Source organism: Diabrotica undecimpunctata, chromosome 7 (assembly GCF_040954645.1).
Source record: "Diabrotica undecimpunctata isolate CICGRU chromosome 7, icDiaUnde3, whole genome shotgun sequence".
Taxonomy (NCBI): Eukaryota; Metazoa; Arthropoda; class Insecta; order Coleoptera; family Chrysomelidae; genus Diabrotica; species Diabrotica undecimpunctata.
This window is the reverse complement of record NC_092809.1, coordinates 34160372-34176092: the sequence shown is the minus strand read 5'-3', so window position 1 is coordinate 34176092 and position 15721 is coordinate 34160372. Positions and strand designations below refer to the sequence as shown.

General features: G+C 32.6%; 1 protein-coding gene and 1 non-coding gene across 5 annotated transcripts in view; both read right to left on the bottom strand.

Annotated features, from left to right (window-relative positions):
* The window catches only part of stac (C2 and C2B_Munc13-like domain-containing protein staccato), a 188754-nt gene that overhangs the window by 140771 nt on the left and 32262 nt on the right, over positions 1-15721 (bottom strand). For 3 of the 4 annotated variants that reach the window (XM_072537024.1, XM_072537026.1, XM_072537025.1), the window contains exons 2-3: positions 11965-12244; positions 321-500 (exon numbers count right to left, since the gene is read on the bottom strand). In XM_072537024.1, the coding sequence (XP_072393125.1) occupies positions 321-500; positions 11965-12244 (460 nt within the window). Of the gene's footprint in view, positions 1-320; positions 501-8118; positions 8247-11964; positions 12245-15721 lie in introns of those variants that run through there. The other variant, XM_072537027.1, reaches the window with a different exon arrangement.
* Positions 5322-5428, bottom strand: LOC140447079 (U6 spliceosomal RNA). The gene has a single exon (XR_011951577.1). It is a non-coding gene; the product is annotated as a U6 spliceosomal RNA (small nuclear RNA).

Sequence of the window (15721 nt, the reverse complement as noted above, 5' to 3'; positions counted from 1 at the left end):
CTATCTATCTATCTTTGTTATAAGGACTAAAACAAAGTTGTATTGTGTCACCAATGCTTTTATTAGATTTATAATCAGGTAATTAAGTTTCCAGGTTGTTGGTATAACATTTTTATTTAGCAATTCTTTATAACTTTTGATTTTTTTCTCTATATTATCTTTTCGCACCCCTTGACCGCTCCATGCAGTCCTTCCTCTGCGAAATAATTCCGAAGATTCCGTTAAGCTGTTTTTTAATCTTTTTTAATTTTGATTTTTAATACCATACTATTTTTAATAATAAGTTCTCCATATAATATAAATCTAAAACTCAAACTCACCTTAAATCGCACACAGGATGAATTTTCCGGTTTCTCCAGCGCAACTTCCAAATCCCCAACTTTTCGTCACTATATTCTGTCGCCGCCACTTTCTGCTTCAACTGTTTATTCACTATCGCGTTTCCATTACTCTTGCGGCGGATTTTAATCATTTTCAGCTGGTTCAAACACTTCCAATACCTAAACAAAACATTTTCGTCAGAGTCCGCGTAAATAATCATTACGAATTAATAAAAAATCCAACAAAGAACGGTGTTATGAAAAGATCTGTGGATGAAGGTAATGGTTACTGTTAGGTAGTAGGTACGTGCAGACAGGAAACACGCTCGATGGACGCAGATTCTAGTAAATTTTTTCAATTATGCATATTCAAAATGACGCAAAATTTTCCGAATTGAAATACTTTTGGTTTTGGTCATCTTGTCAAGGATCACAGGTGTTTGCTGAACGTAAAATGGATTTGTAATAGTGTTTGATTAGTAATATTTTACAGGACCGAATTTTTTATACTTAAAGTACCTGACTACACGGTTTTTATAGCAGAAGATTACGACAGTTTGATACAAGGCCGTTCATAACAAAAATTATAAATGCCTATAATAATTTTCAAACACATTATTCACAACAACGTATAAAGAACCAAATATAGAAGAAAAAAAAAATAAAAGGAGAACCAGGATTGCCGAAAAGATGTTTGACTACCACGTTAAGTCCTGGTGCGATTCGGGCCTGAATAAACTCATTAACTTTAATACGTTATGCTTGGCCAACAAAATCAGGAGCTATATACAATAGGTTGTTTAAACGTCAATTGGCTATGTTTCTTCCAAAACGAGCAAAATAAGGCAGCCATAAAAATTACTTGCTTATTTTTTACTTTTCTTACACCCTCTTTAAAGTTTCCGTAGCTAGATATTTCTACTCCCAGCTACTACAATATACTTTCTTTTGCAGCTTGTATTATGTTACATTTTCTTCTTAAAGCGTGTTTTTGATTAAGAGTATTTTTAATAAAAAAATATCCAATACAAGTCTACTAGTTTGCTGTGTATTTAGCAATGCTAAAGGTCGTTCGTGAGGAAGTAGTTTTGGTATTATTTCTCCATTTTATTATTATATAATCTATCGTTAACTATTAACCTTGTGTAGGTTGCCAAATAAATGCTCCAACCATTTGTAGCAAGAAGAGATAAAGTATTCAGCAATTCCTGTCAACATTAACATCACTTAGCTTTGTTGTAATTCTGCCTAAGTTGTATGTAAGTAAGTAAGCTGTTTTTAATTCCAAGCCGTTATTGTTTGATATACATACATCAAAATAATCTAGGGGACACGTATATTAATAGCTTTAAATCAATGTTAGCTGTAAATACAAAAATAAATTTATGTTTTTAATCTTTTCTGTTGTTTTGTCGATTATTGTATCAACTTAAGGTAATGCTGATAAGAATGGCTAAAAAAATTTAACAAAACTTCAATAAGCTTTTTTTGTCTATAAGATAAAAAGTAATATTTCTTAATTGGTACTTGATTTTCGATACCTATGTAGATTTATATTTAGTTTTGCAATCGCCAGTAATGGAGAGACATCATTTAAGTCGCGAAACTCAGTGGCGTGCTATCGGGATGCTTTAAGCAGGCAGAAGTCATAGAGACGTTGCTGATGTCCTCCACACAGACAGAAGTGTCATTAATCATTTGGTGTTATGGTGTCAAGAAACTAGTGATATTGGTAAACGTCATATAGTCCGTATAAGGAGAACCAACCAGATTGAAGACCGTTTTATTAGGTTGTAGGCTTTACCAGATCGCACTGTAACTGCATCACAATTACAAATGAGGCGGCAAGGGACCCATCAGGTGTTTGTTAAAGGCCAAACCATTGGGAATACCCTGCATGAAGTAAGGTTAAATGCTCGAAGACCTGTGAGGGTGCCTGTTTTATCCAGCGGAAATCGCGCTTGTCGACTTCAGTGGGCACAAGAACACGCAAACTGGGTTAGACGTGAGTGGACCTCTACTTTGTTCGCAGATGAGTGCCGATTTGGATTTGCACCAGATACAAGACGGACAAGAATTTGGAGACGATCTGAGAATGCTGAACGATTGACCACCGTGCAGGAGATTCATAGACAGCAACATGGAAGTATAATGGTATGGGGTGGCATTACTCTTGGTACAAAAACCAATTTCGTTTGTCTCGAACGGTTTCTAAATGCAATAGACTACCGCAATATTATTCTCGAACCTATTGTACCCTTTGCACAACAATCTGGTCCCCAACTTCAATTATTGCACGATGCGTCCGCATACTGTCAGGGCTGTGGAACATTAATTGATTGAAGAAAATGAAATTAAGGTTTTACCATGACCTGCACAATCGCCAGATTTAAAGCCAATTAAACATGTAAACATGTATAGGACATATTACTCAGACTCCTTTTACAACAAAATATTGCGTTCAATACAAGACAGCAACTGTTATTTGATCATGAGTGGGCCTTACAGATATAGGACAGTAATCAACAACCGTGGAGGTCAAATACTATACTAACTTAACCTGAAGACTACTTTGTTGGGAGTTGAGGGGCAACAAAATAGGTTTTTATCTCTTTTTTGTTACCATTATTTGACTTATGGAGTTTTCTTTTAATTTTTTAAGAGCTATTGCGATAATTCTAAGAAAAAATGTTTATTTTATATTTGGGACACTTTTAAAACTTGTTATTAAAAATAATTGAAACAATTTTTTGAAATCTTTCTGTAATCTCGCATTTTGTTTTTGTCCACTAGATTATTTTGATGTATATATATATATATATATATATATATATATATATATATATATATATATATGTATATATATATATATATATATATATATATATATACAAATTTTTTTATTACTACAGTCAAACGACATTTGAGAGATGTCAAATTCATATTAAATATTTATTTCATTAAAATGATATTTAGTGCAGTTTAAAATTGTATTATGTTTAATTTTTATGCATTTTAACTTTTTCATGATAATCAAAGTGAATGAATTAATCTGTAATCACAAGCAGCAAGTTTCTGTTTTTTTATTGGCTGCACCTTACTGAAGACGACCAATAGTCAGAAATGCGTATATACGGTTTCCTTTCATCGATCTTTGGGAAACAAAAAATACCCCAATAATTGAGGAGGTAACATGCAAACAGCCTTAAGTCACATAAAAATCAAAGTTGAGTTATATGTGACAATGCATTGTTCTGTTGTAGCCAAACTGGTTTATTTTATCGGATTCATGCAAGAAACATTATTACCAATGATAAAAGCATATTAAAAACCACCTTTACATGCAAAACAACTTATTCACTATACTGGTCCATGCTAACCAGCTTATTTCCAACCAACTAATAAGAGCTCTGCAACTGCCACTCAGCTGACCGAGTGAGTCTTACAAATTTGAGGATATGTGAGAGTTTATTGTTAAAGTATTTAAAAAATAATAATAATTACTTTATTATTTAAAGGATAATGGATGTGACAGATGGAAGTGTAAGTGTTGATAAAGAAAATGAAGGGACTAAAAAGAAAAGAGTTACAGGAGGAAAAAAGAAAAGTGAACAAATAACCAGATATGTAGCTCCTAAAAGAGCCCTAGTTTTTGTACCGTTTAAGCACAATATTAAACATTTCACGTGCATAAAAATAAGGACTATTTACATCAACGCTTTCAAAGAAGTGTTTTATAAAGTTCCAGACACCAAAAGACAAGACAATATAATTGCCAGTCCGATTCATACAACACAAATCAAAAGACATAAGCCTAGGTTAGTAAACAAAAACAAAAAAAAAACTTGGACCTTAGAGGAAGTACTCAATACAATATTTTTTTCCAACTATCTGTGGTGCTAAAACTTCTGTATATATAAAGCTTTTTTGCACTGTTATTGGTATTGGAGAAACTACAATAAAAACAGCCAAAAAAGTGCATTTTGGGTTTGCTGTTGAAGAAAAAAGAGGAGGTGACTCTACCAAAAATAAGAACTATCTGAAGGAAAGTATTGAGAGTACATAAGAAAGCTCCGACGAACTGAATCACATTACAGAGGATAGGAGTCCAAAATATTTTATCTGAATAGTGAGTTAAGTATTACTAAACTAAGTAAAATAGTAACACAGGTTTTAAGCCAACTGTCTCCAATACTTACAGTACGTGCTGCCTTCTCATAGAACAAATTAAGTGTACCAGCACAGTCTGTTGAAAAGGGCATCTAATGGTTAAAAAGCAGATTTATTCAAGAAGAGCAAAAGCTTTTTATGAGTACATGGAAATGGATGCTTCTCATCCTGTTAGCCTTTGCTTTGATCTTCAACAAATTCAGCTACAACTGAAAAGTCCAATTCAGGAAGAGAATTATTAAGAAATATTACGCGGTAATATTTCTTAAAAAATTTGGTTTTATTACTTTTGTATTACTGATCTAAAATCTCAAAACCACATGTTCTACACTTGTACAGAGAAGCAGGCAGGAAAAGGAAGTGTTGAAATATCATCCGCTCTCTTTAACTATTTGAAAGAAGCTGATTTTTAGAGTGTTCTATACTAAGGTTGTTTTTCTTAAAATAAAAACAATATTTTTTTTTAATGGCATAGACATTAGTCATTCAGCCAGTTGCAATAGATTCTCCAATCAGACAAATACACAACTCTATCCCTAACAGAAAACTAACGGATAATTAATAGAAGAATATACGACAAGGAAACTGACAGGGTCACTTGCTTCTCGTCTAGGGGCCCATCAAGACATTCTTAGTAGACAAACAAAACTGGACCACGTATAACATTTTGAGTAAACAAAGGATACAAATCTAAATTTCCACACGATCATGAAAAATTCCATTCTCGCGTACAAATTCTATAGAACTATGCATGTGTCTGACAAGAAATCTATAATGATATTATATATTTGTTGTGAGCCTGTAGCCAGTAACGACTGGATATTGAATGGTAAAAATGTGGAACGCTTCACGATTTTGCGTGTCATCCTTGCGCAGGGGCCATGCTAATTTTCTCTGTATCGTTCCAATTTTAGTATATGTACCGCCGAAGCGAGTACATAAAAACAATATTGCCCTGAGAACACTGATTAATTTTTTGGAAACACAAAACATCAATCCAAAGAATTTTATTGTATTTCGCTGTACGCGGACATAATTTTTACCCACCAACCGTGTTTTTGGAAGAGCAAGAAAGCAGTTGCGAAAAAGACCCATAATTTTAATGTAACAGGAATACCATGACATCTACAGTGGTATAGGCAACGTAAGAGCACTAGGAAAAGATTGGCCATTTCTTGATACTTAGAAGCTAAGTGAATACTATAAGAACATTTAATCAATTGGTGAACTAAAGAGCATTGAAATATGCTACCGGACACAAGAAGAAATTGAAAACCTCTGAAAAAAGGGAAAAGTGAACTCTTACAAAAATGTTGTGTTGATAAGAGGCTTGAAAAACCACAACTATGAAGGAAAGGAGTCTCTTATATCTTTGAGAAAGAAAGGGAAAAAAGAATTAGACAAGTGAGACTGAAAGAACTTCCACTTCCTCATGTGTTAACCAAAGAAAAGACAAAGATGTTTATAAACTTTTGAAAAAAATGTTTTTCTGACCCACGCCTTGGTTGGTACAAAAGTTTGATTTTTGATGAACCCACTACAGCAGCTGCTGGTGAGGAGCAGGAAGTCATGAGTGACTGTCTCGATGATGAGCGCTGTGACTTCCATAATAAAAAAAACTGTTTGTTTGTTGCATTTACTACCTATTATGACAATGTTTGTCACTTGGGTAAGGCTTATTATTTTACAAAAATAGAAGTTCATTCAGAAAACCATTGTTCTTTTAATTTATTGCTTTTTTACTTTATTTACATGCAAATCATCTTATGTCCACAATTTTACATGCAAAACGAATTATTTCCACTGAGTTCGTGCAAAAGGTCTTATTGCCAAAACAAAATCAATTTTTTAAACTATATTTTAAGCTACCCTAACTTAAATAAGTGTTTGAATCTCATATTTGAAATCAATACTATTGAATAACATTGATTTAAACTCATTATCTTTTTTCAGAGCAAAGATATAAGTTTTTTGCCCTCCCTGAAAAATTACTTATTTGTGACTTAAGCTTGTTTGCATTTTACCTCCTCAATTATAGGTGATTATGTGTCACACAAAGAATTTGAAACGTGAGGTTTGCAAATTAACTATGATAAAACGCAACAAATGGTCATTGAAAACACCGCAGAAAACGTGGAAGTAAATAACAACTTACTAAAGTAAACAAATGAATATAAATACTTGGGGATAACTTCAACAAATACAGGATCACATGAAACGGATATAATAAATAAAATAACGAAAATAAAGACAATAACACAATTATATTTGGATTATAAGGAGCGACGATATCAGAAATGTGGATGACAAAGAAAAGAATGGAAAACAGAATAAATGTAATGGAAATTATGTTCTAAAGAAGAAGCTGCAGATAAATATTATTGGACGAAGTGAATAATAAACAAATTAGAGAACTAATGAATGTGAACTAAATACTAAATGACGAAATAGAAAATCAAAAATTACTCTGGTCTGGACATATGCGTAGAATGGAAGAGACAAGACTACCGCTAAGAACTTGGAAATGGAAACCAAATAGAGCGAGAAAAGTAGCACGTATTAAATTACAGTATAACGGAAAAATAAGAACAGCAATGGAAAAAAGAGACCTCACTGAAGGAGATATAAGTATATGACAAAAAGAAAGGACGATTGGGGTGTGATAAATGGCAAACGGGATATGCTGTGTAAAGCCACGGATAAGTAAGTAAACGATTATTAGAATCATAATAAAGAAATAAAAAAAAGGACAGAAGAACACTAAAATGAGTTAGTTTTGAAAGAGGTATTCATTTATCCCAATAGGAAATTTATTTTAAAAAATGACGAAGATAAAACGTAACTAAAGTGGAAAAAAGATCTAAGATATTTTGAATGTGTTAAATGATCTAACAGCGAGAAAAAGGGAAAAGTGATACAGAAAATCACTAAAAGCCAGAAAATAATATAAAAATTTCACTTAATAACTATATTCGTTTGTTTAATTGTTATTATAAATTACCCAGATCCGAACCTGCTCACTAAACTGTTGAAATAGATAAAGGTAATTAACAATTTTGGTATTTGTTCGCAAATTATCCATATTTATACATCACTTACGCTATTCAACGAAAACCTTTTCTTTACTTACAGATGTGTTTGTTTAAATTTTGGGATTACCACAAAAATACTTGAAAAAGTAAAAAATCTCAGTGTTTTACATTTTTAACTGCATAATATTGCGGTTATTTACCTAGTAAATTATAAGCATTGTCAAGAGGTATTTAGATTCCTCTCTAGGATCATTCGGGATTCACTAGGGTCACGTACTTTACACTAGAATTTCTATGAATCGTTACTTTCGGGACTTAGGATGCGACGGTTAAACGAATAGACGGATAACAGAAAGACCTTAAGAAAAATACCTAAATTCTAAATCAATTTTGTTTAATTTTGGTATAAACGTCAATTAGATACGTTGAAACTAACAAAAACAAAAACAAAACAACAAACAAATAATTAAATTATTGGTTAAAGTAAAATGTCACGTAAAAGTAAAATCTCCAACTGAAATCAATTTAAGAACAACAGACAATGAACACAATTTGTCTATTTAAATTTTTTTAACTAATGTAGTATTGAATCTCACCTTGTTTCGTTAGATTTCATTTGATAAAATTTCTGTTTCAAATTTGTTCAAACTGGTGCTCCTAGCTGTAAAATGGCTACATATATATCTTTCACCCCTCACAAATTATCAAAATTTCCTTCAGCAACGTTCAAATTTAACATAATAATATGATTGGATACATTTTCAAATTTCAAGGAGGTTTACTGTTATGCATTTACGTCATTTTTGAGATCACACTGACAAATTTTACAAAATATTAAGATAATCTAACCCAGATTCTCAAAGTTGGTTGGTTGGTTTTGATATCGAAAAAAGTTGGTGTGAACACAAGTTGTTTTACTCTCTGGTGTAAAACAGTTGTTGTAAGGAAGTACGGAAGACAAGGGTTTTTAGTGAAATATTCACAAAGTGTGTAATAAGCTACAAACTATATATGTACAATATATAGCTACAATTTGTAGTTATCTTATATTGTATGCAAGATATACAGCAAAAACATATTGGATATAACAAAAACTTGTATAATTAAGCTTTAATCACTGTTTAATTACTACATATATAACCGATAGACAAATTAGCAGACAGGAGTAAGGTCAAATATTCTGGGACGTTGCCGGTGTATGCAGAATATCTGGGAACGTACAAAAAAGTAAAAAACATAGAAGACAACTGTGCATTGATAGGTTTCAACGTTTCAACCCTTCGATAAGTTGATTGGGGGTGGGTGCGTTCCGCATTGCGCAATATTTTTTTATGGGTCGGACCACGCTGTCAGATGTTAAGAAATAAACTAATTAGGTAAAAAGCATAGGTAGTTATTTTTTTGACATAGTTTCGTATACATTTCCTGGGTATATCTTGTGTTTAAAGTGAAATAAAAATATATTTTTATGACTTTATTTTGATAAAACCAAATTTATTAGAAAGGGAATTATTGGAATAAGATTTTTAGTCTAAAAAGCAAACAACAATACAAATAGATGAACAACGAAGAAAATAAAAACGAAGCAAAAAGACAGAAATCTGAACACGACATCTCGATTGAAGAGGACAAAGAAGAACAACATAACAGATATAGGGAGAAAAGCCGATATGTGTGCTACCCCTATAGTTAGGTGGCTTACAGTCAAGAAAAACAGAGGGTGGTCCATTACCCAGGGCAACCAAAGTAACATTCAGATCATAAGCCTCCTCACGTAAGTCACACGCTAAGGAGGGGTGAAGGAAAAGCCTGGGGGTTAGATAGGTCCACTTCCTTAAGGGCAGCGTTGATCACTGTGTGTGTATGTGTATGTATGTGTGTGTCTGCGTGTGTGTAGGTGTGTCTGTGTGTGTGTGCGCAACAAAGAGCTGGGAAGATAAACAGAAAATACTGCAAGAAAATGGTAAACTCCGATACACAAGAGACGGTAGCAAATATACAAAATGAAATCAGAGACATAGCAAAACAAGAAAGAAGAAAAGGGGCAAAAGTAAAAATCAGATATTAGAAATAGACGACATGGTGCTGAAATGGAATTCAAAAGAAAATAAACTCATAGAGATTGAAAATGCTTCAAAAAACTAGAAATAGAAGAATGGATGGATGAAAGGGAAAGAGACGATGCAAACAAAGAGAAACATGACTCGAAGTATATTCAGAATAATAAGAAAAATACAAAAAACAGAAAGAGAATTAAGAGATAGACAAAAAACATTGGAACATGGAACGTGAGGACGCTGCTGAAAACAGGAAAAATGGAAGAACTAGCGACACAGTTAAAACAATACAATACTTTATCTTTGGTACCTTGCGTTAGCTTGGCAACCCCAATTTGCGACGATTTTTTGTCAGCAACCTTATATCCTCATATTAAGAAAAGTGGGATCCTGTACTCATTAAGTATGGGATTTTTGAGATCGCTTAAGTGTAATAGTAACAGTACACCCTGTAATAGTTTTTCTTCTACGCGCTATGCGCTTGTTACTTGCCATTCTTTATTCTTTACTCTTATATCATTCGTTCTACTTCTTTGTTTTTCTTTTTGTATATCTGTATGTCTTCTGGGGCTTAGGTTCATACTTTTCACGTAAAGCATTTACTTTTCTTCGATGCAACGTTTGGCTTCTTCTTTATTTTAACTTTGTCTTGGACTCTGTTTTTAGCTTCTCCCAAGGTTTCTAATGTTACTAAATATAAAGTCCAACAATTTCTGGTCCAATCTCCTGTCATACAGACTTTTGGAATTTTAAACAATTTATATTTTTGTTACTACTCTGTAACGTGGAAAATAGCTTAATGTCTTATTCATTTTAGTTTAAAATACGTTTACTTTTATGTTTCGTCGTCTACTTCGGAAATTGTCCTCAAAATACAAATTAAACAGTTTTTTTATTGTTTTGATATTTGGTAATACAAAAACATTTTTTTTCTAATAATTTAATGTTATACGACTCTTTCATATTGACAATTCAGAAATATATTATACATTTTAAAGTAAAGGACCCACTTAACGATGATAAAATTATAGCAATCTGTACGGACTCTCTGTCCTCCATGCAGTCCATAAGACCATAGTTCAAGAAATCTGAGTATATGTAATCGTCTTCAAACTAATGGAATTACAGTAACAATATTGTGGGTCCCATCACACGTTGGTATTCCAGGTAACCAAAAAGCCGATCAAGCAGCAAAACAAGCATGTTCTCTTAACGTAACAACAGGCATTCAAACATCATCAGATCTAAAAAGAACACTCAAACATAAAATAATGGACCTTTGGAATGATCATTGCAAAAGAAGCAATACCAAGTTAAGCGTTCTCCAACCAAACATTTTCTACAACCAGCCCCTACCAATGAAAAGAAAGTACAAATCTATCATTCGAAGATTGAGAATATGGCACATACGCCTTACACATGGACACCTAATGAATTCCAGTAATCAGATTTTGTGCCAGTACTGCAACACCACGACTTCCGTAACACATGTACTTCTTGACTCTCAACACGACCTAGCGGCCAGAAGAAAATACAATCTTGGTAACAACCTAAAAGACATACTTATCTCAAACAGCAGCAACTATGAAAATGTATTAAACTTAAAAAAAAACAAAGTTATACAATTTAATTTCAAACAAAATGTATTATAAAAAATGTATTGTAACTAATTTCTACCCAATGTAAAGTATTAACCATGTAAACATGAATGTAAATTGTACCTGTTTCAATGACCATTAGCTGTCAAGACACATATTTTCGAAAATAAAAAAAAAAATTAAAGGACTTTAAAATGATATTGTTAATATTTTTGAGTTGCGTTCCTGGGAGGACTTTATTGGACGATAGTTCATAGTTGATTTGATTGGACATGAAATTAACTTTATCTTTAGAATAACCGACAGAAAAATCATATTATAATAATAGTCTTTACAAAGACAACCACTCGATGATAACAGTAAAATTGTTTCGTTATATTTCATATATTAGTCAAACAGCAAGACATGGATTGAAGTACAATGGATAAACTTGGTGGAAAATGACCTTAGAAAGATACAGATAGAAATATGCAGATATTAAATAATATTGAAAAGTAATCAAAATGTCGAAACAGAAGTAATTAGTAATTTAACAGAGTAACACTCAATAAAATAAAATAGCTCTCTGGCTCTCTAATACTAATTTATGAGACTATATTTATATAATTAAATTTTAATTTAATTATTGTTTTATTATACTGTGTATATATTTTTTAAATCCGCTATTAAGCTTTATGGTTCGTGCAATAATTGTTTTAGATAAAAAGCTTGTTCCATAAAAATGATTTAATAGAATTATGCAAAACATATCATGACACAAACTTATCGAATAATTTACTATACTTACTCTTTCAAGTATCCATCTTTTACAGTGTTGACAGATTCTTCAATAATCCCACATCTTTCCAAACATTCATCGAAGCTTCTTCTGGAATTTTGTCTCTTCAACACTGGCCGTTTTTGATTCTTTACAACCCGTCGTCTTAAGGCACTACTTCTTTCGAAATTCGTGCATTCCTTTGGCTCGTTGTTGAGTAATCGAAGAGCTTCGATGCCTCGAGAGAGGCAAAACACCTCTTGATACATCGCTGCCCTAAGAAGGTTTTCTATACAAGGTGTGCCTTTACCTTAAACAAAATATTCTAGATATATTCATTGCCTTTTACTATATGCACAAAAACTTTCTAGTTTCTATAATGAAAGAAGCAGAATTTGTAGTAAGAAATATAAAAGTATATAAGTACTGCAACAGTAACTCTATCTATTTGATTTTGAACTACTCCTTACAATATACTAGTTCAGGGAAATAAGTAACAAAGACCACGTGGTAATTTTTTTAATTGATAAATACCTATAGAAAGGAACCTAGATGTTTCCTACAAGTTATTAAGATAGCTGTTTTTTATCGTCATCATCTGTCAATCTCTTGCATCTACTGTTGGACATAGATCCCTTCCGTCCTCTTGCACTGTTCCCTACCTGTGCTTTCTGCAACCCATTTCTATTTTTCGTAAGTCGTCTATCCATTATTTTGGTAGTCTACTTCTGTCTCTTGTTTTCTCTAAGTCTCCATTCTATGAGCCTTTGGGTTCATGTATTATCAATACAACGTACTATACGGCTAGCCTAGTTTCATTTGGCTTGTGCAATCTTTGTCTGTAACATCTGTTGTTTTAGTCTTCTATCTTACTGCCTTTAGTGTCCTGTTTGGTACCATATCTCTTCTGTTTATCTTCAAAATTGCTCTTTCCATTGCTCTTTGGGTTAATGTTTCGGATCCATAATATGTTACTACTGGCAGTATAAATTGGTTTCTTTAAGTAAATCGGTAGCGCTCTTTTTAGAATATGTCGCATCTTACCAAATTTTGCCCATTCCAAGCCTATATGGCGTTCAATCTCGCAGGTATGATTTTCTTTTGCTATTCTAACTTTATGTGAATATCCATGATGTTTGTTTAGTTACTAATAATAATTCAATGCGAAAAATTCAATTTTTAAAAATTTTTCATAAAGTAAAAAATGAGGTAAGAATTTGAAATAAAATTCCAAAGTTTTGGCTTTTAAAATAGCAAAAACTTTTAACATAGCATATTAAAAAAATGGTGAAATTAATTTGTTGCTCAAAAAACTACAAAATTAGCTAAAATCACTCTACATCTTTGCTATTCCGTTAAAGTTGGGTCTTGGGTAGTTCAAGACAAAGCATCAAAGTTATTCTAAAAATTTATATTCCAAAAAAGCTAAAAATGATAGTAATTGGCAAAGGGAGACATGAAAAAGTTGAAGAACTTCAGACTGCATACCGATGAAAGGGTATACATAGAACTAATACAAATGGACGAACGGGTAAAATATTACTCAAAGTTATTACAAGAAAAAAGATATAAATTTACTCCTACAACTTACGAAATAAGAGACAAACACAAGTTGCAGATATTCCTGTAGAACTACTAAAACACACCGCTTTGACCTTTATACACGAATTAAAACAAAAATTTACAAATACTTGGAATATAATTAAAGGAAGGATGGAGGAACTAGGGTGTCACGCGGGTCAGCGGGATGCGGGACAGGCTCTTGTCCTTTAAATCTGTCCCGTCCCGCGTCACGTTCCTTAGTTATTTTTGATGTCCCGTCCCTCGTCCCGTCCCATGTCCCGCGGGACGTCTTACTGTCCCGTCCCACATCCCCTCCCGTGTCAAGCAAAGCTACCTTAAATTATATTTTCTAAATAAGTAATTATATTTTTATAATAATGGTATAAAGACAAATTTAATATTTATTTATCTTTTCTGTGCATATTTTGTTTTTACAAATTGCCTTAAACATCAAAATTATATTATTAGTCCAATTTAATAATTACTTAAGTTTCTACAAGTTTCTAGTTTCTTCCGTTTAAATTGTTTCAGATACTATACTATACCGCAGCGTTTCCCAAACTTATTTTTCCGTGGCCCGGTTATTTTTGTGCTTAAACTTCGTAACCCACTATTTTTTTTTGCATACCCTGGTGTGTGTGTACAAGAAAACATATTAAAATATTTGTTATAGTTTTATATATTTTAATAAAAAATCATTAGCTTAAACAAAAATTGAATAAAACACAATAAAAGTCAAATACTTTATTAATGAGAAGTATGCAGTTGTTTTTGGTTAAATAAAAACTTCACGTTTGGAGGAAAAGATGTTAATTTTATCCTCAGGTCCAGTTCGACTTCCAAACGGTTCCTATATTTATTTTTGAGGAAAATTAGTGTTGAAAACCCTGCCTAACACTTTTATCGCTTTTCCTGCTAAAAGAGGGTACTCCTGGCGGCAAGACAGCCAAAAATCCATCAGTGGCATTTCGTCAAATATGTCTTTGAGCGCTCTATCACACGATAGTTCAATTACTAAATCCGGATTTCCTGTCTCGGATTCTACGTCTATTGTAAATGGTGCTGAGGATTGGGGGACAATATTCCTTAAGATTTGCTTCCAGTCCTAGCAGGTATTCCTTAGAAGCCACTAAATTTTTATCCGACAATGAATTCACGTTATACTCTTTTTGTAGTTCTGTTTGCTTTGTAATGTTCTGTTTCCGCGCGATGTGTCCACAAATTAAGTTTTTTTTATTGCAGCTTCCACCTTCTCTTGTACTTTAAATACACTTACATTACTACCTTGTGTGTCATATTTAAATTGTTTAAGAAGTCAAGAATATATCAAAGATAGGCTACCTTAATTATCCAATTAACGTCATGAAAACTGTCTTTAAATTGAAATATTGCATCCCTAGTCGTTGAAGGATGTTGTTCTAAAAATATTTAAATTTCTTCCTTCAATCCAATAAGTCTTTTTAAAACATTCCCTTTTTATAGCCAACGCACTTCGCTGTGTAAAAAAATATGTTCATGTTCACTTCCCATTTCTTTGCACAAAGCAGAGAATAATCTTGAGGAGAAATTTTATAAAGTTTATAAATTTTACACACTCTTGCATAGATTCGGTTAAAAGCAGTTGCATTTTTTTGACAGCTAATGCCTCTCTGTGGATGCTACAATGCGACCAAACACATTCTGGTGCTACGGCTTTTATCTTAAGAAAAAGTCCAGTACAAGCGCCTGCCATTGCCCGTGCTCCATCGCTACTTACTTCCACACAATTATTCCATTCAATTCCATTGTCATTAATATAGCTGTCAATCAGATTAAATATTTCTTCAGTAGTTGTTCTTGTTGACAGATATTTACAAAATGGAAATTCTTAGTAAATAGTATTTTCAAAATCGTATCTTACAAAACACATTAGATTCGCATTATCTGATATGTTTGTACTTTCATCAACTTGCAAGGAAAAATAGTAACACTTCTTTAAGCGACTTAATAGTTTCTTTAATATTATCTGCCATCTCCACAATTTTACGCTGCACTGTGTTATTTGATAAAGCCAGCGAATTCACTTGCTTTTCCTGCTTTTAATTTCTCGGCAATGGTGTATACCGGTTTCAGCAAATCATTTTGATGAGAAGCCAGTACAAGATTTTCAAATTGAGCTTTCTGAGAAAAATTCAAAGGCGTAGTCATTTTGGTAGCTATTAATTCTCTCTTTTTATTTATAAAA